Below are 24,906 nucleotides of genomic sequence, written 5' to 3' on the forward strand. Positions count from 1 at the left end.
CCAATGGCGTGACTTTGTGGAAATATTGTAGAGAAATTTCTGGAAAAAAAGTGGTACAATTTCTCCAAGAAAAAGTTGAAACATTTCTAGAAAAAAGTGGTAAAAATTCTCAAAAAAGTGGTAAAATTTCTATTAAAAAAAAAGTTTTTAAAAAATTATAGAAGAAACTGGTAAAATTTCTCAAAAAAAGTTTTAAAAAATTCTAGAAAAAGTGATATCATTTCAAAAAAAAAAAAAAAAAAGTAGCAGAAATTTCTCAAAAAAGTTTAAACATTCTACAAATTGTCAAAATTAAGAAAAAAATACATTTTTTTTTAAAGTGGTAAAGATTTCTCCAAAAATAAATAAATAAAAGTTTAAAAATTCTAGAAAAAAGTTGTAAAATTTAAAGAAAAAGTTGAACCCTCTCAAAGACCCCACTTTGAGAACCATTGACCCAGACGATGTTGCATTTCCTGTAAACTTTGCAACGCTAAACGCAACTTAAACAGACTACATGTAATAAAACAGAAGCAGTTCACAAAGAAACAATGAATCCATATATAAAATTAGATTTATTAAAATATTTCATAGAAAAATACAGTATTTACACAATGCACAAAGGGCTTTTGTTTTTTCTCAGCCTTACACAAGACACGGCTAACGTTGACTGATGTGCTACATCTGTTTGAGACAGTGGAGAATTCATATTAATAAAATAAAAGTGGTTTATCCTCGCCTACATAAAAACAGTGATTGAATCTGTTTCTTTAAGGTTAAAATGACAAAAGTCAAAGAAGTTCATCTGAGATGACGCGTGGGAAGGTTTCGGTAATAAACAAGTGGAGTGTTTTAAATAGTTTCCAATGAACGTCAGTTAAAATTTACAGTAAAAAAAAAAAAAAAAGAGTTTGGCCCAAGTCTGGCATGGAGCTAAAATCTGTAAACGTGACACTGAAGTGCTTTAAAAAGTCGGCCGCTGCTCCCAGGAGGATCAAGTTCTCCCTGAGCTGCCGTGTCCTCCGCAGGGCAGCTCCTCCTCCAATCACAGCAGCCGCAGGCCGGAGTTTCCCTGAAGAGCTGAGGAACGAAGCGCAGAGGCCACGGGACTCTCACGTGAGGCCGCCGCCGAGTGTAAACAACGTCAGCGCTCTGGCATGTCACAGTCGGTCCAGTTACAGTCAAAGTCCCCAGTCAGTCGCAGTCGGTCACAGAGCGACGGTCACGTCCTCAGTAGTGGTAGACTCTGATCTGGTTGTTATCGTCCAGTCCCAGCTGGACCAGGCCGCTCTTAGAGGACGGGGCCCGATAGCGAGTGAACAGGGGGCTGGGGGGGGGGTTAAGGACAATGACAGTTGATGACATGTGAGGGTGCGTTTTAGAGAGGGGACTGCAATGATGTGGGAAAGTAAAAGGTTATTAGACAAGTCAAATACATGACAGAAATCATATAGATATACTATCAGGTGTACGGGGTACAACACTGATCAAAAAAAAATCAACACTGCCAATTTGTGTGATCGCCCCAAACACACAGACCTTTCCTTACTGACAGCTCAATGGGCAAACACACAAAAAAAAGGTAATATTTTGTTTTTAAAACCCAGCTTTAGGGTGTGTGTCATTGTGAGTGTGTGACAGAAGGATACATGCTGGTGTCTTTCTTGCGCATCTCCAGCCACCTCTTGTTCCCGTCAATCAGCCCCTGCAGCCTCTGGCCGTCCGACTCCACTGACCTCTGCACGGACTGTAGACTACGACTGTGTTCACTGAGACACACACACACACAGTTTGGGGATTTCTTATAAGTACATTTGAGAACATGATGAGGCCACAGGCTGTTCTCCCCTTCTGCCCTCTGGCAGGAGATACAGGAGCCTCAAATCACGCACCAACAGACACAAAAACACAAATTACAGAATAACTGTTTGTTATTCTGTAATTTATATAACTTTGTTTTTACTTTTAGCACCCCCCTTCCCCTCCCCCCTCAAAGAGCCTTTGCTCCACTTGTAAATAAGAATTTGTTCTTAATTTCTTGCTGGGAAAATACATTTTATTAAAAAAAAAAATCACACAGGCCTACAAAAGAGACTGGCTCTCAGTCCCTCTGTTTGACGCCCTGAAGAAGGTTAAACAACCGAAACGTTGGCCTTTTAACAAAAATAAAAAATATATATTTTTATATAAAATAAAAACAACAGTTTCTACCCCTGGGCGGTCAGACTCATTAACCAGAGCAACTATTCATAAAACTCTACACTTAAACCTGGCACTTTACCATTGTCAATGTGCAATATGTGTTTATATTTATAGGCTTCTATTTAAAATATCTATTTTTACCAACTGTATGACTGTCGTTGATGTTTCTTTTCTGTGTGTGTGTGTGTGTGTGTGTGTGTGTGTGTGTGTGTGTGTGTGTGTGTGTGTGTGTGTGTGTGTGTGTGTGTGTGTGTGTGTGTGTGTGTGTGTGTGTGTGTGTGTGTGTGTGTGTTCTAGACGTGGCACTGCAAATTTTGTTGCATTTAGTTTTTTGCAATGACAATAAAAGCTACACTACTACTGTATGTAAGATGCAGCAGCTGTGATTATGAAGGTTATCCTCCAGGTTACCTGACAGGAGTGAATGGTGGGTAGGGTGCGGCGGACCTCAGGGTGCTGGAGGTGACGGGGTCTGTCGCTGCTCCTGGAACGAAGGCAAAAGCTCATGTTGATAAAACACTTTAAAGGGACAGTTCAAGATTATTTTTAGAACGGCAGAGCAGAGCCGCGAGCTGCTCAGAGCTACGCTACAGAGGCTCATGGGATTTCTTGGTTTCCCTCATCAAACTCATCAAATACACAATCCAACAACTCCAAAACGCTCTGGTGGACAAGTTGTGACCTGCACATTCACCACGCTATGAGATAATAACAGAACGTTACAAGACAGAGTTGTTTTAGAGGTAAATTCATGCAAAACCGCTGATGCACGTTCCCGTCGGGGCCAGTTTTTCAGCAAGCAGACTCTGAATTTACCTCGAAAACAACTCTGTCTCGTATCGTTCCGTTATTATCTCATAGCGTGGTGAATGTGCAGGTCACAACTTGTCCACCAGAGCGTTTTGGAGTTGTTGGATTGTGTATTTGATGAGTTTGATGAGGGAAACCAAGAAATCCCACGAGCCTCCGTAGCGTAGCTCTGAGCAGCTCGCGGCTCTGCTCCGCCGTTCTAAAAATAGCTTGCACCGACAATTAAAGGTAACGAACCTACTGCTATGACTATAGGGATTATGGCAATGGGCCAATTTGCCAAAATGTTGAACTATCCCTTTAACATCCATTGGTGATTCTCTCTCTTATGAGCAGACTGAGGCTTTCGTCCACTCACCAGGGAAGATCTGGCCCCACCGGCTGTTGATGAGGTCGTCGGTGGCCCTCAGTCCGCTGCTGAGCGGCGTGCTGTAGAGCGGAGCGCCGGCGGAGCTTCCCGGTGGCGCCCAGCTCCAGGGCAGCGGCTCCGAGAGCCTCAGCGGGGGGGGCGGGGCTAAGGAGCCGGCTCCCAGGGTGTGAATCTGGGGGAGGATGGGGACGGAGGAGGAGGGGGAGGAGGGGGGAGCCGGGGCGGGGTGAGGAGGCTGAGACAGAGACAAGGGGAAGGTCGAGTACGGAGGAGCGGCAGCGGCGGCGCTCGGCCTCTGAGCCAGCGAGCTCAGAGCGCCGAGGACAGTGTTGAGCTGGCCCGAGATCTGCTGCAGAGAGTCGGCCAGCTGCTGGACTTTGGCCGGCACAGTGGGATGAGCTGCTGGGGAGAGAGAGAGAGAGAGAGAGAGAGAGACAGAGAGAGAGAGAGAGAGAGAGAGAGAGAGAGAGAGAGAGAGAGAGAGAGAGAGAGAGAGAGAGAGAGAGAGATAGATAGATAGATAGATAGATAGATAGATAGATAGATAGATAGATAGATAGATAGATAGATAGATAGATAGATAGACTTTATTGATCCCAATCTGGGAAATTACAGTGCAGCAGCAGCATTACACAGACACACAGTGACGATAACAACATATAGTATAAGAATATAAAGCATTGATTCTTGAGAATTTGGATAAAACAGGTTTTATTTTTGAAAATAAAAAAAATTAAACATTAAGAAATGTATACTTATATGTTTATAGAACAAATTCTCAGCAATCAACTAACGATTCGGTGCAACCTCCTGACTTGTGTTTTTCAGGCCATTACTTAATTTTTGTCAACACAGTCAGACACAAGAAAAAGGGAATTATTGCTATTTATTTGGTCTGATATAGATTTAGAACAGTTTATAGAATATGCCTTTACCTTAAGTACACAATATTGTTGCTAAATGTTTAATATTCTCTTTTAATCACTTTTTATGCTGTTTGACGTGTGCACTTTGAAAACTCTGACATCATGTGAGTCTTAATATAGGAATTAACAAGTACAATTGTTGGTATGGAAACAGTCCCGAGCTCGACAGTTACTTTGCTGTTTAACTGCAGCGTAGCTCAGTTAGCAGGAGGAGAGCTACTGTAGGTCCGGTCTGCATATATTTTTTCCTATGGTTGCACTGTACTGTGCTGTGCTGTGAAGCGTTACTAAGAAAATGACTGGAATTCTCCTTTAACTTCATATTAGGGGTGTCATCAACTAAGGTTTTCCATAGTCGAATCTGATTCGTCAGATTTTGCCTTTAGTTCACTAATCGTCGAATCATATTGTTTTTTTCTCTCATTGATTCATGATCTCCTTTGTGTCTTTTTCCACTCCAGATAAAAGAGCTAAAACACCCCAAAAAACAAATTTAATTATTCAGTTGGCATAAGAAATAAGAAAACAATAATAGGTCATTCTCCATCCACCCTTTTCCTGATCTCACACAATAAGCTCGAGTGCACAACATCGCTGTTTCTCTTTTGGGGAGTGTGTGCTGTGAATTATTGAAGTCCCATCGATGTGTTATAGCCGGTTCACAGCACCATGGACAGCGCTGTTTTTTTTGTGTGTAGTGGGTGTGTGTGTATACAGGTGCTGCGCGATCAATAGACAGAGAATGTGTTACTCCGTTTAATAAATAAAACTTCCGGCCTGAATTCAATTTTCCCTGCACTGAAGGGAAACGGCATGAGGTGAAGAGAGAGATAGGAAAAAGACGATTCGACAACAAGGTGAATCAGACCTCTCCGAATCGTCAACCATCCAGAGTCGCCTCTACTTCATGTGTTTTATCTTTGCTTCACTGATTCCACTCTGCTGTCGACACTCAGTGACCGGTACACGTTACCTGTCCCATCAGGTGGATCCGCGGCGCTGCTGAGGTCCGACTCGGTCACATCGAAGGTCACCTTCCTTTCTCCTCCCAGTCGGGTCAGATCCTCAAACACAGGCTGAACAAACAGAACAATAAGAGACGACTCAGGTAAAACAGACGCTGCTGTGTGAAGAGTAACGGAAAACAAAACATTCACAAAAAACAAAACATGAATAAACAGGTAAAAAGTAACACTTCACTACATCACGGCCATGCTGTCCGTGTACCTGTTATAAGATTCAAAAAAACAATCCTGTTGCTACAAAGGCAGAAAAAAACAAAGACTACAGTTTTTCTTGTTCACAGATTTAATAAGACGCTTCTCTCATCAGATCCAGCCTGATGTTTCCTCCTGACCTCCTCAGCGATGGAGCTCTCCAGCTGCTGAAGCTGCTCCTCTTTCCTCCGCAAGAGGGAGTTCCCTCTCTGAACCGTCTGCTGCAGCTCCGCCACGCTTCTGGCCTCCTGAAAGAGAGAGAGGGGGAAAAAGAAACAATCACTTCACACTTATTCTTATGACATTTAATAATTTCTTTCCTGCTATATATTTAAATCAGAAGTAAGCGGAATGTTTGTGTTAATATATAAGTCTTAAATAGTCATATCTTCCGACAGCAATCACTTCTATAGAGTGTTTGGTCTGAAACACGGGTCTGTCAGTCACTCTGCTCTGCTGTAAGCTGAGGAGAAAACTTTCCTTGTATCCTACAACCTTTATCCAATGAGGAGAGAGAACGGCATAAAGGGGCAGTCCTCTCTGTGGCCCTCATTTATGAAACTTGCGTACACCAAAAAAATGGGTGTACACCAAATTCACCGCAAGGATCGGCATTTATTAATCTGAGCGTGAGCGTACGGTACGCACAAATCTCACGCCAGCTCTGACCAGGTGTACGCACATTTGGAACCAGCGTAGAACATGCAGGAGCGAGTGCTGCTGTGTCAAAATGATTATTAAACCATAGTCTAATAACGCAGTGATGTGGACCACATGTTGTTGTTGTTTATATTGATAAAAAGATAAAAAGTAGCCAAAAAAGAGAAACGCTACAACCAAGTCCGTGTTGAAAATTTAACTCGACTTTTATTTTGAGCAACTGAGATGAATTAAAAACCACAATGTGACAGATGCTCGTTAATCAGCTGAGTAAACAGAAACAGTCAATGACAGACCTGTTATTGTAGATCACACACACAAACTTCCAACATCTCCTGCACCAGAGCATGACCGGACGGCTCCTCAGTCTCTCTCTCTGCCGGACACCGGAGCCGGCGGGGGGGGGGGGGGGGGGGGGGGCGCTACCTGTCCAGGTGCAGCTGATCTCGCGGCGGAGTGTTTTTTTTTTTTTTTCCCCGTCACCGGGACCTGTCAGCGGGACATCGGGCCGGTGTTTCACATCCCTCCATCAGCCGAACCATGCCAGCGGTGCTGATGGTCATAAAGTCGCGTTCGCAGCAGTAATATGCCAAATCATTTCTCCTCAATCACTTGTGTTTAGTAAACTGCAGGAGCATTTCATGAGGTCGCTGGGTTTCCTGACGTGGTCGGTAACATGTGCGTCTGCAGCCTCCATCCACCGGGATGACGCTTATCAATCACAAAAACGATCAGTCTATCAATGTCCAGATAGTTAATGTTGCCGCCCTCTCCCTGTTCAACGCGGTAACGCCAGTAAAGTCCCTCTTCTTGGCCGTCTTCCGTGTCTCCATGTCGTAAAAGGGGCAGGGCGACGCCTCTAAAGCAGGAATATATCGGGGCGTGACATTTAAATGACGCTCGTTTTCAGCCGCCGGATTTATCACCACCACGCCGGTTCTACGCCGAAATCAGCAGCGTACACACTTTTAGTAGATCACACGTGACACTTGGCGTACACTGATATTTACACCAGAATCTACACCAGATCCTGCGCAAGTTTGATAAATGAGGGCCTGTGTGTGCAGCCAAGGGATGCTCGTGAATGTGGTGACGTAGGGATGAGGGCTGGGGCTGCTAACTCCATCGGCTGACAGGAAGTTAGCCAAAACGACCGGATCGCTTACTTCTGCTTTAAATACTGTTATCTTTGTTGGTTCCGGTCTTTTTCTGGTTTAGTTTTGCTTTTATGTATGTTTGTTTGTTCATTTTTTGTTTGTTTTTTTTGTTTTTTATATTGTAAGAATGCTGGGTAGCTTGATTTGATATGTAGGACAGGCATTAATATAAACATTATGCTTCTGCCTGTGCCTTTTCAGTCACTACCTTGTTGATAATGTTTGTAGCTTTTATGTGATGTGACTGAATAAAGAATTTCATCATCATCATCATCATTCTAAATCAACCACATCTCACCAGCCGTCACTCCAGTAGGGTTCTCACTCTTTTCTTGAAATAATTTTCCAGGACTTTTTCAGCTGCTACAGTCTGACAGCCATGTTATCACACCATACACCAATAAATCCCCCGTCCCATTCATGCTTTGGAGAAATGTTGTTTTCGTCAGTTGTACCTTATTTTGTACATTACTGTTTCTATGTTTATTCCTCTGATTTATAGGTGTTCAGTCTGTGGCTCTAACTTATCTATAAAATAATCTCTTTCATGCTTAGAAATAATGACAACAACGCAAACATGTTGTTTTTGTTTTTAAGCCACAGCCACTACAGCTCTCTCCTGCTCCTCTATCCGTCACTCAGCAGAGAAATGTTCATGTTCGTGGTCCAATACTGGAAACACTCATCAACTCAAAGTCTCTAGTTTTCTCGCTAGGCACTTCTTTGGAAAGTGTCTTAGTGGGGTCTGAAAAATCAAATAGAGCTCTGGTAGCTGATGTTTTCCAGGACATTTGGGATCTCTGTTCAGCTCTCATTAGCGGCAACAACAGTCCTTCCTACCTGCATGAGGTTTCTTATCATCTCGTCGGTGACCCCTCCCTCGGGGTCGGGGTCCTGAGCGGAGCCGGTCTGAGCCGCCCTCAGAGCCGCCTGTCTCTCCATGAGCCGGCTGCTCTCCCTCTCCAGGAAGACTTTGGTTTTTTGGATGGAGGCGCCGTGTGAGGAGATGTAGCGTCTGAACCTGGACACACAGAGGTGAGAGACTTACGTATCTATCAATACATTTTCTTTTTCTTAATCAATTTTTCCAATGCTCCTTACTCGTCCACGCTGCTCTGGCTGTCCGGCACCGGTGACGTCGGTGAGTCCAGGTCTTCTACATGTAGTGATGAGTCTTTCTTGTCACTGGGGAGCGCTGTCCCCTCTGTTTTCCTGTCCTCCCTCTTCCTCTCCGGTTTGGACTCTGGTCTGGGAGAGACGCCCGCTGCTTCACGTTGTTCAAACTCACTGAACGAAACAAAATAAAGACATTTTTTTACACCTTTACATAAGAACAAAATAACGATTAAAAATTTATAAATCAAAAGAAGACGGTCGACTTGTTTTTTGCTGCTCCGAACTGCACCTGACTCTGCAGCTGAGACGTTCACACCTCTCCTGCAGTAGCGACACCTTGCTCTCCAGCCTCTCCTTGTCCTCCCTGGCTCTCCTGCTCTCCTCCCTGGCTCTGTCTCTCTCCTCCCTCAGCCTCTCCTCCTCCTCCCTGGCTCTGTGGATGAGCTCTCGTGCGTGGTGTTTCTCCTCTCTCATCCTGTCCAGCTCCTCCTGCAGCTGGTTCCTCTCCTTGATCAGCCGGGGTAAGGTCTACACACACACACAGACACACACACAGGTGGAAAAAACAGTAGGTTGATATGGATGGAGGAGTGGGTGAATATAATCTCCTGTCATGAAGAGAAGGTGGGACTCAGACCTCTATCTGTCTGTCCACCTCCTCCTCTTCCTCGCCGAGCTTCTTCCTCTTTCTCTTCAGATCTGCAAACTGATAATACACAGAGACCATTAGTCCCATTTAGAGGATTAAAAATCAATAGTGCATTTGTTTTATGATGGGAAACCTTGTTCTGCAGGGTGGCCTCCTGGCTCTTCAGCTCTTTGGCTCTCAGCTCCAGCTGATCTGTCAGATCCTGCAGCTCTGACTCCTTTATGAACAAAAAACAAGACGGTTTGAATTTTGTGTCTGCTACTAAATCCTCACAAAGACTTAAAGGGATAGTTCAACATTTTGGCAAATTGGCCCATTGCCATAATTGCTATAGTCATAGCAGTAGGTTTGTTACCTTTAATTGACGGTGCGAGAATGGCAGAGCCAGGGCGTGAGCTGCTCAGAGCTACGCTACAGAGGCTAATGGGATTTTTGGTTTCCCTCATCAAACTCATCAAATACACAATCCAACAACTCCAAAACGCTCTCGTGGACAAATTGTGACCTGCACATTCACCACACTATGAGATAATGACGGAACGTTAAGAGACGGAGTTGTTTTAGAGGTAAATGCAGAGACTGCTTGCTGAAAAACTGCCTCTGACAGGAACGCACATCAGCGTTTTTTTCATGAATTTACCTTGAAAACAACTCTGTCTCGTAACGTTCCGTTATTATCTCATAGCGTGGTGAATGTGCAGGTCACAACTTGTCCACCAGAGCATTTTGGAGTTTTTGGATTATGTATTTGATGAGTTTGATGAGGGAACCCAAGAAATCTCATGAGCCTCCTTAGCGTAGCTCTGAGCAGCTCGCGGCTCTGCTCCGCCGTTCTAAAAATAGCTTGCACCGACAATTAAAGGTAACAGACCTACTCCTAAAACTATAGGGATTATGGCAATGGGCCAATTTGCCAAAATGTTGAACTATCCCTTTAAGAGGAAAAGCCCTAAAAAAGGTACAGTGGTTAGTTCATCTCCTGTATGTGTTGTCTCACCTTGCGTGAGTGTGTGAGCTGTTTCTTTTGTATCTGAGTGTCGAGCTGCAGCCGGAGTTTCTCCAGTTGGACGGCATGAGAGGCCAGAAGACGCTCTCTGTCCTCCTGCAGAGTGGACAGCAATCGCTCCCTCTGGGCGGTCTCCTGGAAGACACACGGAAATGTTATGGAAAAACGCACATACTGTCCTGTACATGCATCTGTGTTTTTGTCGCCTTTGAGTTTTTCATCTGTATCAAAGTTAAAAACCAAACAAACATCAGACATAATGCGGCAGCTAAGTGTAAAAACCTTCTGACCTCATCCAGATATTTCTCCCTGATGTTGTTCATCTCTCTCCGGTGGTCCTCTTTCAGCTGCTCCAGCTTCCTCTCGTGGTCACGTTGCACGTCCTCCCGCACTTCCTGGAGCACGTCAGCCAGCTACACACAGAAGAAGTCAGAGTCGGCTCACAGCGTAGAAAGTTTCACTACTATAAAATGTATGAAATTGTACTTTATCTCCAATCAGTAGCATGTACTCAGTCCACATGGTGGTGATGTAATTCTGCCTGTCCAGCATGTGTGTGTGTGTGGGTGTGTGTGTGTCTGTGTGTGCTCTAACCTCTCGGTGGTAGTCTGCCAGGTGGTGTTCAGGTCGTGGACTCGCCATCAGCTCCCTCCTCCTCTCTGAGCTTCTGACCTTTATACAGACAAAACAAGTGCAAACACAGAGTCAGACTCACATTTAAACAAATCGTTACTCTGTGTGACTCGACTCCAGCACAACAGTTTACTATTAAAAATAGAGTAAACAACAAAAAAAAAGTTCATATTCAGTTAATGCCTTTCACTGTTGCTGCCTGATCACACTCAACACTTAAGTTGTGCTTTCGAGTGTTGGTTCTCTTCCACGTGAAAAGGAAAAAGAGCCATTTTCTCTAACGTGAAATAAAAGTAAAACACAATGCTTTTACTTTGCAATGTGATATATCATTACAAATAACACAATGAATGAAAATGGCATGGGCAAAAAAAAAAAAACAGCCTAAAGCTTTGTAGCACTTTTCATCTTCGGAGCTTTTAGTTTCAACCCTTTTACGGAAGAACTTCTATATTCAACAAAGGTCACTCACATCCCCCAGAAACAGCGATGTGAGGTTAAAAGGCCGACCTGCAGATGTATACCCTCATCATGAATCATCTGTTTTTCACCCACGGACAATATTTGAATTTTGCAGTTGATTGAACTTTTATTTATTGTATTGATTTCCTGCACTAACTGATTTGTCAGCCTATTTGCTGTTTAGCTGGGATGAAAATATCCTTAATTAGTCATGGAGACAAGTATTTTCAAGACCAACATCCAACAAAAAAAGAGAATAAAAATAAAAAGTGGACCTCTTGTTTCATGGAGGTGAGTTTCTCCTCCCTCTCTGCCTCCAGTCTCCTCCTCTCCGCCTGCAGCTCCTCTTCCAGCTCTGCCTTCAGACGCTCGGTCTCCCTCCTCCTCTGAGCCTCCAGCCGGTCGCGCTCCGCCGCTCGCTCTTCCCCTAGAGTGACACGCAACTCCTTCATCGCGGCTTCACTCTCCTCCCTGAGCACCGGACATGAACAGTAGTACATTTAGCAGGGAGTCGTATTCTGTGAAGTTCTTAAATGTTTCACATCAAAGCGTGTAATAACAAGGTAATAAGTATTAATAGGACATTAATATTGTGTCTGACCTGAGCTTGTGCTGCTGCTTCTCCCGCTCCCTGTGCACAGACTCTCTGAGCTCCTCCAGCGTCCGATCAGACTCCTCAGTGAGCCTGGCCTCCTCCTCCCTCCTCTTCGACAGGAGTCGCTGCTGCAGAGCGCTGAGGACACACGTTACAATTTAAAGTGGGATGTTCCTGAGAATTTTTTTAACAACTTGTAATTTAAATGTGGGAAGTACAGAACACAGAGAGCAAAAAAACACCTAAACACTGATACATCTGAAACTTGTTGAATAAGTAGTAGCATTAAAGTTTAATGGACGTCTGTGATTTGAGGTTTGCTGAGGACTCTCCACGCCGGCCTACCTCAGTTTCTCCTCGCTCTCCTCCTTCAGTTTCCTCTCCTCTTCCTCCTCTTCTTGCCTCAGCTCCTCCTGGAGGAGACCTATCCTCCTCTCTTTCTCCCTCATCATTCGCTTCCTCTCCTCCTCGACCTCCTGATCGGCCTTCCTCCTCTCCCTCTCCTTCTCCTTCTCCTCCTCCCGCTTTTCTTTCTCTTTCTTCTCCTCTCTCTCTACCCTCTTCCTCTCCTCCTCCTCCCCCTCCTCCTCCTCCTCCATCTCCTTCTCCTCTTCTGCCCTCTCTTTCTTCTGTCTGTCTTTCCGGACTCTCCAGCTTAGCTCCTCCCCCAGCGAGTTGTCTTGGTTTTTTAACGAAGGTCCAGCATCTTCGAGTTGTGTGTTGGAGGTGCGGACCAGTCGACCTCTAGCGGTTTCAGGCCTCTGGAGTCCCAGAGAAACACCAAAGCCTTCGGACTTTGGTTGGAGCTTGATGCCTCGCTCTGAGTGGGAGGGGCTGGAGATGGTGGGTGACGGGCTGGACTGGTGCAGGACGAGTCGGTCGACTTTATGGCCTTTGTCTTCAGCGATACGCCTGAGGAGAGAGGGTTAGAGTGTTACAGCAAAGTCCTTCAGTGACAGCATGTAGGGCTATTTCAGCCATGGGTTTCAAACATTTTCCATAATAAAACATTTAAAAGCAAACTGAGAAAAAAGTTTTAAAACTACTGTTATTTTAGATCCAAGTTTGTTTTAAAGGGACAACGAGGAGTTTTGGAAAAGCGAAGCATTTTCACACTACATTTATGAGCCTCCGCGCGCACCGTAAAATTCTTTGACCGGCGCAAGACGGACTCATGTTTTCATTCATCAAGAATTAAAGTCAGAGGTTCGAAGACGATCACATATCGTCGTAGTTCCGACCATAAACGGCGATTCGGCGGCGTTATTCACATGACTCACCACGAAACCGAAAGTAAGGTAACGCTGGTCGGCTCGACCAGCATTACCGCCACCACTAATAATAACAAAATAACGATAGAGACAAAACAATATATTTATCGAAAATGGGCCCATTAACAAGTGTGGGTAGCGTAGATTCATCCACATTAATATGAGACTTTTTTATTGTCGCGGAATTTTTCGTTCTGCCGATGGAGAAACTATTTGTTGTCCCTTTAAATAATAAATAAATAAATATCCTACAATTTTGCAAGGACACAGAGACTCACTGCTTTGAGAGACACTTCTCACATGTGTAAAGCAGCGCTGTCTGTGGGAATAACATTAAAACAAGAAACCTTTTGGCAGCAACCTCCTCCTCCTCATTCTCCTCTTCCTCTTCCTCTTCTTCTTCTTCTTTTGTTTCCTGTCTGTCGTCTTTCCCCAGTGGACTGAGAGTGCCAGACAGGTCGTTGATGTCCAGAACTTTCTCCGACAGCTTCAAGACACAAAACATCAGAGAAACATCACAAGACGGGTCGGAGGGGGAAAAAAAACAGTTGAATGAATGAATGACTGATGGTGAAGGGTTGGCACTTGGCACACAGCGTAGAACTACCTTGACATCTATGGAGGATGAAGCTTCCTCAATGTTTTTACTGGTCTCAGACTCCTGCAGTGACACGCACATACACACAAACACACACACACAAACAGACACAAAAACAAACATGCTCAGTGATAAGGTAACAGGTCTGAATGAACGTGCACAACAAAGCCAAGTAATTGCAACACAAGCGAGAGCAACACAGAACATCAAAGCGTGCAGAGATAGAAGAAAAAAAACAAACACACGCAAAAGCAGCAAAGAGGCAAAAAGCAAAAAACAAGGGTGGACGTGCAAACACAACCAAGGCCGACGAGCCGAGCCGGCGCGGGCAAAACTGTAGCAAGCAGAGTCTCAAAAAAAAAAAAAGCAAGGAGACGCAGGAGATGAGTTCCTCTATCTGGCTCTAACTGCTCCAAAATCAACCAACCAGTTTTAGAATAAAAGCAGAGAGGCTACCAACACACTGCACTGCCAATGGGGAAGAGGAGGGGGGGGGGGCAGATTCAGATCCAGTCCAATCCAGTCCTCAGGGGCTTTTTTTTTTTTTTTACCAATTTATACTCCAGTGTGCGGGCGATGGTGTCCAGCCCCTAAGGCATAGGAGTTGGATTTTTTTTTTTGAGGGGAGGGGAGGGATCTGCATGTTTATCCGTGCATGCTTGAAGAGATCAAGCAGGTGCAGCGTGGGGATGGGGATGGGGATGGGGAGAGGAGGAGGGGGGAGAGACACCGAGCCCTACCTCTGCAGGAAGGAGACACTGTTTTGTCACACTCTTCATCCCTTCGGCGAGAGTTTTTCTCTTTTGGGAAAGTGTTTTAACCTCCTCCCGGACTTCCTCTTGTTGGACTTGAGCCGTTTCCTTCTCATTAAAAACCTCCACGGCTTCGTCCTCCTCCTCCTCGCTCTCCACCGACGCCGCCGTAGTCGGGGGCTTTTGGGTGTCCGATTCGTCCTCAACCTCCACCTCCACCTCCACCCCCTCCTCCTTCTCGGTTTCCCCTCCTTCGCTCAGCACACACCTCTCTAAAATCTCTTCTTCTTCGCTCTCGGTTGGGTTTTTCTTCTCACTCATGGAGCATCTCTCCAAAGCCTCGTCCTCGCTCTCATCCTCCCCCACCTCTTTCTCCTCCTCCTCCTCCTGCTCTTTCTCCCCCTCCTGCTCTCCTCCTCCTCCGCCGTTCACCTCGGCCTCTCCTTCCTCACTTTGATCCACTTCCCTACTTTTATCCTGCCCTTCTTCGTCCTTCACGCTTTTCTCAACTTCATCTCTGTCATTTTTGTCCCCCTCCTCCTCTTCTTCCTCCTCACTCCCTTCATATTTTTCACTTTCATAATAACGTTCCAACACTTCATCGCTATATTCCTCAAATTTCTCTTCTCCTTCTCCTTCTTCCTCTTGTACCTCTCCCTGAGTCTCCTCTTTCTCCTCCTTTAAACTCTCCACAGCCTGGTCGCTCTCCACGTTCTCCTCTCTGTCTTTGGTCTCGTCATCCTGACTTTCAACGCACCTTTCTACCTTCTCATCACTGTCATCCTCCTCTCCTTCATTCCTCTCTTGCTTCTCAGATTGCTTCATGTTTTCTGTCAGTTCACCTTCTCCTTCGTCTTCACCTTCACCTTCAAAGCACTCATCCTCTATCTCATCACTCATCTCCTTCTCCACCTCCTCTTTCTTGCTTTCCACAGCCACTTTACTCTCTCCCTGCTCTTCCTCTTCCTCTTTGCTTTCTCTATCTGCTTCTTCATCTTCCTGCTCATTTCCTTCCTCACCCTTCGACTCCTCGCCTCCCTTCTCCTCCACTTGCCCCCCTCCTTCATCCTCTCCCTTCTCTCCTTGAGAATCCCCATCGTCTAGCTCTCCTCCCTCTTCCTCCTTCTCCTCCTCCTTATCTTCCTCCTCCACCTCATTCAAGTCCTCAGCCACCTCCTGTGCCGAGCGTTCAGGCTCAGGGCTGACAGGACCGGCCCCCTCCTCACTGACACGGCCTCTGCTGCCCGTACGTGGGCTCACGTGGAGGTGGCGTCCCCTCAGGGAGTCCTTCGGTGGAGGGGAACGGGACGAGGGGAGGAGACCAACGGAAAGCGTGCAGAGACACAAGGGAGAGAGAGGACGGAGAAGGAGGGAAGGTGAAGAAAGGAGGCAGACAAAAAGATTGTGACCCCGCCCCCTCGCCTCCACCCCACCCTGAAAGAGTGAGTGTGTGTGTGTGTGTGGAAGGAGGTGGTGGTCTTGACACAACTGGCATGCAAACCTGACATTACGTGCGTTTGGCAGGGACAAAAGTGTTAAGTTTAGACAACTCACGTGTGAAAAAAGTAAAATAAGGAGGACAAACGATGGAAAAGACACATGCATGAATATGGAAAGCAGATAGACATGTGTACAGTATATACGGTATCTTGTTGTGGGAAACACAGACACAAATTCACACAGGAGCAGGGTTGTTCGATAAATGTTATTCCCCTATTCCCCATTAATAAAATATACAATATGTGTAAAAACTGTGAATCTACACTCATCAACTGCTAGATCATTGAGACAGTGTATAATTTTACAGCTAAATACATGACAGACTTTAGTTAGAGCTAAAAGATTAACTAGTTTTTGGCAAATTGGCCCATTGCCATAATCCCTATAGTCATAGCAGTAGGTTCATTACCTTTAATTGTTGGTGCAAGCTATTTTTAGAACGGTGGAGCAGAGCCGCGAGCTGCTCAGAGCTACGCTACGGAGGCTCATGGGATTTCTTGGTTTCCCTCATCAAACTCATCAAATACACAATCCAACAGTTGTTTTCGAGGCAAATGCAGAGTCTGCTTGCCGAAAAACACACATCAGCGGTTTTGCATGAATTTACCTCTAAAACAACTCTGTCTTGTAACATTCTGTTATTATCTCATAGCGTGGTGAATGTGCAGGTCACAACTTGTTCACGAGAGCATTTTGGAGTTGTTGGATTGTGTATTTGATGAGTTTGATGAGGGAAACCAAGAAATCCCATGAGCCTCCGTAGCGTAGCTCTGAGCAGCTTGTGGCTCTGCTCCGCCGTTCTAAAAATAGCTTGCACTGACAATTAAAGGTAACAAACCTACTCCTAAAATTATAGGGATTATGGCAATGGGCCAATTTTCCAAAATGTTGAACTATCCCTTTAAGACTGACTACTTAATAGCCTGATAGTCAAAGAAGGGAGTTGCTCTGGTCTAAACCCAGTGATGATAAACACATAAAGCACAAATAAAGTGTAGTATTTGTTATTTTGATGGAGATGATGACAACTTGCTCCTGGTGTCAGTCTCAGACAGCAAAGCAGTAACAGTGACAGTAGGAAGACAGTAGGACAAAGAGGAAGACACAGTAACAGCCGTGCCCATAGGACAGGTCCCAGCAGCACAGCAGCTACGAGAACACAAACCCCCCCGGGTCACAGTGCAAAAGGTGAGAGGTGTGAAACGTCAGAGGTCAGAGAAAAGAAAGAGGAAGAGAAGGAATAGCAGATGGTTTAGAAATCACAGTTATATGAGACAATGAGAAAAGCCCATAATGGAAATGAAACTACACCAGACATGTTTAACATTCTGGTTCAAAGATAGAAACAGACTTAAAATCCAAAATAATGAATATACCTGGGATGCCAATGTAAACCCCCTGAAATCCCTGTAAAGTCTTAATGTGATAATCGCTAAGCTGTTACGTCAAATAATTAGAGTAAGTGAAACAAAGCAGCCATTCACAGGATGAAAAACAAGTGCACACAGAACAGCAACGCGGCAAAGAGGTTATATTTTGAAATGTTCAAGTAGGAACCAGTTTGAGCGAGTCTAGATGAAACAAAGCAAGAGGCCACTTAAAAAAAAAGAGGAAAGGACGTGTGTGTTTTTACCTGTTTGGACGGCGGTTCGGGGCTGTGGTCTCCAGACAGGGCCAAGTCCTGCAGCTCTGGCTCCGTCCTCTCCTCTGGGGGAGCTCTACCGCTTTCATCACTGTCCTAAAGCACACACATACACTGAAGCTGAATATTACCTAAAATATAGGCTGCTCACAATTTAGCAATTTTTATAATCGCCTGATCGCATTTATTTGAGCTGACCACAATCATATTGCAAAATCGTTGAAATCGTTTCCATTTATCTGAATAAAAACAGCTGGATGAAACTAACAAAAACGTCATATTTACATCACTATTTCCTCATTTCCACCATTTGAGGTTTGAATGGTGCTTTTTTAATCACATTGCACCCTCTTCTTCTGCTATGGTTTAAACAAACTGTTTATCTCTTAATTTCTAATACTCAACAACCTCATTGCGATGAATTACCATCACGGATTTGGTTTCTAAAGCCAATTGATGGCTCTTTTTCTTCAGGTGGTGGTTCAGGTGTATGTGTATGATTAAACTATGTTTAGGCTTATACTATAAAAATGGCATAAAATGATCAGAGAAAGACAATTAAATCCTTAATTGCAATAATTTGTTTGGCAATTAATCGTCAACTAAAATTTCATGATTGTGACAGCCCTACTGGAAATAGTCTTCCTGCAAATATAAATTCACATCAGCTCTCTCTCTCTCTCTCTCTTTCTACCTCATACTGCAGGCCTCCTCCGAGCGCGTCCAGGTCCAGGTGGAGGTTCTTCAACAGTCTGTTTGAACCACGAGGACTTGGCTGAAAAAGAGACAGCGTTGAGTTTGATATGCAAACAGCTGCTAAACCAGATGTTTTCATTAACTTTCACTGTACCTCAGTGTCTGAGATTTTGTCTTCGTCATTGTCGTTGTCGTCATCGAAACCAGGCAAAGTGAGGGACACTCTCTCCTCCTGCCTGCTGCCTAAAACACTAGATGCCCCGCTGCCTCTGAGACCCTGTTAGAGGGAGAATATATGAGTATAGTTTTCACTGTAACAGTCAGACAGTGTACATACCGTAATCAAAACAGCATTGCTTTGGTTCTCAATATAGCACTCAGATCGTACCCCTAGAGAAGTCTTGAGGGGCTCCAGCCCACCAGAGCTGCTGAGGGACCCTCGGAGAGCAGGGACGGACCCAGACAGTGGACCTGGGCCCGGGGCATCCAGACCTCTGAGAGGAGCCAGGCTGCCCAGAGGGGAGGGCAAAGGCCCCAAGGCTGAAGTCAGAGCCTTAAGAGAAACAAGAGAATTTCTTCAAGCATCAACAACACTTGAATAATTCATTAAATCTAAAATTCCCACTGCAGTTGATCAGGGCTCTCCAGATGCAGAGGTTTTTCATTTATTATTGATAATTTGTTAACAGCAAGTCTTAATCTTATTCCCAGAGAAATTGTACAAATCCAAAGTCAAAATGAGTCAACTGTCCTCTTTGCCCTGTTTGCTTCATTTGGCTTTGAGGCTTGTTTTCTTTTCCATGCATATAAATTGCTTTTGAGTTTATAAAAACAGTTAGTGCTTATCAATGAGTAAAACATTTTAACTGCATTTATAAACTACATACTAATGAGTATTCATGTGTTATAAATGATGAATTCAGTATTTAATGCTTAATACTGTGTACTTATTATAAAGTGTTACCAAAGATTTTGACGTCTCCTGGCAACAATTAATTATTTTGGTTGTTCATAAATGAATTCTGATTTAATGCTTTTATTCTTCTCTGTTATCTTTCTTGTGCTCCTGCATGTGGTTTTGACATAAAAAATATAACACAACAAAAACTGCATGAAACAAAAACAGCCACTCACTCCGGGAGGTTTGAGTGGCTCCTTCTTCTTTTTTTCTTTCTTCTCCTTCTTTTCTTTCTTCTTCTTCTTGTCCTTGTCCTTCTTCACCCCGGCGCCTCCCGCGGCGGCCGTGAGCTGGGCGCGCTCGCGCTCCTGCGTCACCAGGCCGCGGTAGTGCTCGTCGCAGGGGTGATCCCAGGTGGACTGGCCCGAGGAGAAGTTGAAGTAATAGATGTCCCCCGTCACATCCTGGCTGCGGGGGAGGAGGGGGGAGAGGAGGGGGGTCACTTCAGCACCTCCAAAAAAGGCCCGGGGAAAGGAAGGAGAGGTGACGGGAGGATGGGGAGGTGAACGGAGAGATGTCACCTGAATCTGAACGATGAACCAAATCAACTATTTGATTCAGTCTTTTTTTCAGTCAGTCATGACGTAACACAACAACTATCAACACAAACAGTGTCAACGAGGTAGTGACTGAAGAGGCACAGGCAGGAGCATAAAGCTTATATACTGTATAATACTATATACGGTATATATGCCTGTCCTGCATAGCAAATTGAGCAACCCTTCAGCATTTTAATAATATAGGAAAAAACAAATAAACAAACATAAAAAGCGAAGCTAAATCGGGAAAAAAACAAGAATGAAATACACATTTGAAAATCCATGTTAGCGTCATCCCATAGTTTAACTCTCTTTTCCAGCTTTTTGTACAATAAATTTACAAACATCTCACAACTCATATTTGAGAAAAACCTTTGTACACAGACGAGAGTAACTTTAATTTTGCTCTATACACGATTTGCATTATTTTATAGTAAACCAAATCATTAAATTTCATAACATTGGCTTAATATGTTCATAATAACATAAGTCGACCCCCACACTCCCACACAGTATGATTATGATATATAAGAAAGTATAAGTGAACAATAAATAATATGTAGAGCCTTATAATCTAATATATTTCTGGACTAATACAGGCTTGCTATTGACTTTGCGATCCTTCCTTTGATATACGTATCTAATATGTTGTTTCCATGTTAAAGCAACATTGCGGAGTTTCAGCTCAGTGCTTCCACCATCTGGTTGAAAAGCGCTATTGTCTGTTACATGTGTACCGAGTGTAAGCTGGTCCAATATTTATTAGGGCTGCAACGAGTGGCACATTTTACTATCCGAATATTTGGGGTCACTACTACTCATTTGTCAACGGGGAATTCGATAGCTTTGTTTTCTGGTTAGCTGCTGTCTGCGCTCTCTTTTTTGCTCATGACTCCCTCTAGGCTACAGTCAGGTAAGCGTGTGACGTATGCCGTAAAGCAGGTCGCACTCTACGGCTCTACGCAGAGGGGGGAGGGGCGGTACTCCTACCCGCACAGGGAAGTTGCATAGTGCAGTTTCAGCCGATGCGACCCGGCTCAGGCTGCAGCGGCAGCACCATTCATCCTATTAACAATTTTTCTACCATTGCAATGAGTCTGGATTCTGGAAACATTATTTTAAGGCTGATAAACTCTGCAATGTTGCTTTAATTTATGATCAATAACAACCCCTAAGAATTTTATATCAGACACTCTTTCAACTATTCAAATCTATAAAACCATATCTAAGATCTGATGAGTTGAGTTGCTTAACTGCTGCTGTTGACTTGTGAATTATTTTGATTTAATTAATAATTACTAGTTTACAACAATAAAAAACATTTGATTCTTTGTGCTAACATATGTAAGAGACATTATTTGGACAGTTTCCCTGCACATGACATCTCCTTGGAGATTTTGTTGAGCAAAGGTTGCTATGAGCCTCCAACTTCTTGTGTCAAGAACAGACTTCACCCTGGATTAGTGATGAGGACAAACACTGCAACACTACACGTCTCTCAAATAAGTCCAACCAAGCTGATGCAACATGGATGAAATTCTGACCTCTTCTGTCTTTCGGGCCTCCTTCAGACAATTTACAACAACATCAAGCCGACTCTTGAAGTTTGTGTTCACCGGGTGGGCATGCTGCAGGGAGTTCATTACCCAGCATCTCTGCCTTTACTTACCAAGGCTTCCACTCAGCAGGCAAAGGGGCAACGATGCCCTCCCTGGCCAGCCACAGGAGCTCCGTCTCACTGTCGGGATCAATGCCAATCTCTCTTGCGTACTCTTTGATTTCTGATCACAAACAGAAAAGAGAGAAAACAGACTGATATGAGAAGATCTGAATGTCATAGTAGCACATTATTACAGCATAAAGTGGCAAACAGTGGTGTAGAGGCTCTTGCGAACTCTTTGAAAGAGCACATTCAGCGGGCGCCTGAGATCCCAAAACTGTTCAACTGAAAGACTCACTATATTTTTCATGCACTTTGTTTTTATACACTCCTTAGCATCTTTTTAGCTTCCAGTTTCAGTATTTGCAAGCATTTTTAGATAGATTTTTAAAGTGTTGTTTGGAATGAATGTATTCATGGGCTGCTGGCATCAAGAGATTCCTTTGGGATTAATAAAGTTTATTCAATTCAATTCAATTCAATTCAATTCAATTCAATTCAATTCAATTCAATTCTGATCATGAACACCCCATAAAAAACGGACTGATATGAGAAGATCTGAACGTCATAGTGGTACATTATTACAGCATAAAGTGGCAAACACTGGGGTAGAAAGGTTAGTGAGGCAACCAGAAATAAATCATGAGTGGAAGCCAAGGCAAACATATGAATAAGTAAGCAGTGTAAAACATGCAAGGTAAGGTAGTGCAGTCTTCCAATATTGCTTCGGCCAAGAAGGATACACCTTTATATCAATTTTTATCCAATTATCCAATCAGTGGATAAAACAATACTCTGCATACCAGTGATTATTTGTTAAGTCAGGGCTGTTGAAGCTCAGAGAGCTGACTGAATTGGGAACGCCGTTGACCGTACACAGAGCAAAAGAGTGAACTTTTACCTGCAAATTTGCGGAAGTATTTTGTTTTAGTTTCACAAGATGTCAGTCATAGAAGGCAAGGATCAAGTTAAAACAAATGTGCATTTCTGTGGTGGGTGTTAAGCTTTGGAATTTGTTAACAGTCGAAGAGAAAAGTTGTTCAAATGTTTTTCAGTTTATGAAGGTATATAAGGAAAATGTGGGGGAATTCATATAGAAATATGTTGTGATGGAAGGTATTGGTTGTGGATCTGTTTATTTATTTTTATTTGAATGTTGTTGGCGGTATTATAAGTTTTCTTCATCCTGCTCCTTTCCAATTCTAGGAGAATAATAAATTAAATGAATTCAACCAAGGTAAGGGTTTACCACACCCTATTTGGGGATGATCTGTGCCCTGCTGTGACAAGGCAAGGTAAGGCAAGGCAATTTTGTTTGTATAGCCTGCTTTTACAAACAGATTGTTTAAAAGGGCTTTACATGGCATCATAACAACATCCTCTGCCCTTAGACCCTCACATTGACTGAGGAAAAACCAGCCAGGAAAACCCTTTTAACAGGGAAAAAGTTGGAGAAACCTCAGGGACCCTTCACCCAGGAGAGGCAGACATTCAATGTTGTATACAGACAAGAAAACAGTTTACAATACGGAATACGAGAAGACATGGAAATGGTTAACAAGAGCTGATGAAGCCAGGCTGCTTCTGGTGGGTGGGAAAGGCAAGGATAGCAGGCCAGCTTAATGGGAGAAATGTATGGCAGACTAGTTCATGTTCCTCCCTGCTACCACATACAGGTTTAATACCCTGTGTAGACTGTAGGCTACCTTGTTCAGAGGGTATATAGTTCTCATCGTAGTCCTCTTCAAGGATCAGCTGGTCTCCAATGAGAGCAGCTGCAGTCATGGTAACTGCAGAGACACAGGGGGGAGAAAATGCAAAACAGAATGACTGGCAAAAAAAAGATGCTGTAAATATTATAACACGATGACACAGACAGCTACATAAACTCTGGCCAGCTCTTCACTCTTCACCCTGCATGTCCTAAAGACGTGCTGCTACGCTCAGATAATGAGATTACGAAATTAACTTCTCCCGTGCGGCTAAACAAAGAAGCAGCAAAGGGCTTTTTATGGAGCAAATGAATTATAAAACATGTGAGGAAACTATGGCAGCAGCAAAAGCCACATTTACATCTCGACAGACGAGAAATAAATAGCGATGAGAGATATATTTTAATGACAGCAGCGCGTGGGCAGCAAGAAAAAGGAATGAGCTAACGTTACATTAGCAACTAGCTACTTAACGGTAACGGTAGAGTTAGTTGGAAAATAGTTTATTCGCGGCAAGTGAGTTACCTTCCACACTTTCAATCGTTTTCTCATTAGCCCTTGTGGTGTTATCGATTAGTTGTCAGTTGTTTGGCATAGTCGCAGAGGAGAGAAAGATGCGAAAGTTACACCACTAACAACAACAACACCGACATCTCCAAGGACGCTTCCCCGGCCGTTTCCTGTTGACGATGGAACGGCCGCTCTGATTGGCTGGAGCTGCGTGAGGCGTTCACGGAGCCTCGTAATATTCACGATTCTTGTCAGTTATCAATGATGGCGAAATTATAATTTATATACAATACGCCTTTGGTGTGAAATGATAAAACACATGATATAAACTGCACAGATAATATAAAAAGCAAAGAATAACTTACTCCCTAACAATATACAAAAAATGTTTAAGGAAAGAGGGGAACTTCAATTTAAAACAACCAAGTATAAAAAGCATGTGTATCAAAAATTGTAATTATTAGTACAGACAATGCCAGAACTCTAGTCCCCTCCCATTTATTTATTTGTGTATTAATTTTTATTACAGCATTATATATTTTTCTCTCTCTCTTGTAAAGTAGTTTTGCTAGTGCTGAATGCAGGTTTAGGTTAATGGAATGAAGGTGAGGAATCGACTGTGGGAAAATATGATGTGGAATAGCCCGCCAGAGGATCCCAAACAAAGCAAAATCACAACACAGTTTCAAATGAAATTAAAACATAGTATGATAGAAAACTATAAACATGATTGAACATTTGAGATTTGACTGCAACTTTAATGATGATTATTTATTTGGCTTCATCTGTTGATTATTATATTTCTGCTGCTACTTTTTGTCACATTAACATAAAGAGCTCCAAAGGTTTAGCTGAAATTAAGAATTAGAGGGTAGGCACTTACAAGCTGAATAGCTCCAGCCTACACCTTTTCAGTCTATGTAACAATTATGAATTAAGGAATGCATTATTGAAGGTTGATTGACTGTTGATTGATGCCTGACTGTAACAATTTGCACACAAGATCAAATAAACTACTACTATTGTCATCAAAAGTGCATTCGATTTACCTTTTAGGGGCACATCTTACTTGCATGGAGAGAAAACAGTGATCCGTGCTGAAAGTGACTTATATGCAATAAAATAAACAATGAAACACAATTTTTTGTGAGGTTTTTCTTGATTAATTCCTTTGCCGGATAAATGTGCGCAAAATTTTGGACTGCACCTGAAAGCACCAATCACTGTGTAGGCTGCATATCCATCTATGACTAAAATACAAATTTTTCCAAGTGTGGGTGCGTGTT

General features: G+C 43.6%; 1 protein-coding gene across 5 annotated transcripts; it reads right to left on the bottom strand.

The window, feature by feature from the left end:
* Positions 1–447: 447 nt before the first annotated feature.
* cep164 (centrosomal protein 164) lies at positions 448–23,785 on the bottom strand. 5 transcript variants are annotated; one of them, XM_083985378.1, is made up of 29 exons: positions 23,636–23,785; positions 23,105–23,188; positions 21,408–21,519; positions 19,376–19,607; positions 18,630–18,794; positions 18,396–18,518; positions 18,240–18,320; positions 17,537–17,641; positions 14,392–15,690; positions 13,661–13,714; positions 13,401–13,540; positions 12,128–12,694; positions 11,789–11,920; positions 11,463–11,658; positions 10,687–10,764; positions 10,383–10,505; positions 10,084–10,227; positions 9,220–9,303; positions 9,075–9,143; positions 8,727–8,965; positions 8,423–8,608; positions 8,162–8,342; positions 5,645–5,752; positions 5,261–5,363; positions 3,350–3,763; positions 2,593–2,665; positions 1,716–1,748; positions 1,629–1,661; positions 448–1,306 (listed from the first exon to the last, which is right to left on the bottom strand). In XM_083985378.1, the coding sequence occupies exons 2-29, from the start codon at positions 23,181–23,183 to the stop codon at positions 1,210–1,212; spliced, it is 5,250 nt and encodes a 1,749-aa protein (XP_083841504.1). In that variant the 5' UTR covers positions 23,184–23,188; positions 23,636–23,785; the 3' UTR covers positions 448–1,209. The 5 variants fall into 5 exon arrangements, with proteins under 5 accessions (XP_083841504.1, XP_083841503.1, XP_083841502.1 ...); XM_083985377.1 differs by having other exon boundaries at positions 1,629–1,748; positions 3,350–3,760; XM_083985376.1 differs by having other exon boundaries at positions 1,629–1,748.
* Between the last annotated feature and the right edge of the window lie 1,121 nt (positions 23,786–24,906).

The sequence above is a fragment of the Trachurus trachurus genome, assembly GCF_905171665.1.
Source record: "Trachurus trachurus genome assembly, chromosome: 13".
NCBI classification, from domain to species: domain Eukaryota; kingdom Metazoa; phylum Chordata; class Actinopteri; order Carangiformes; family Carangidae; genus Trachurus; species Trachurus trachurus.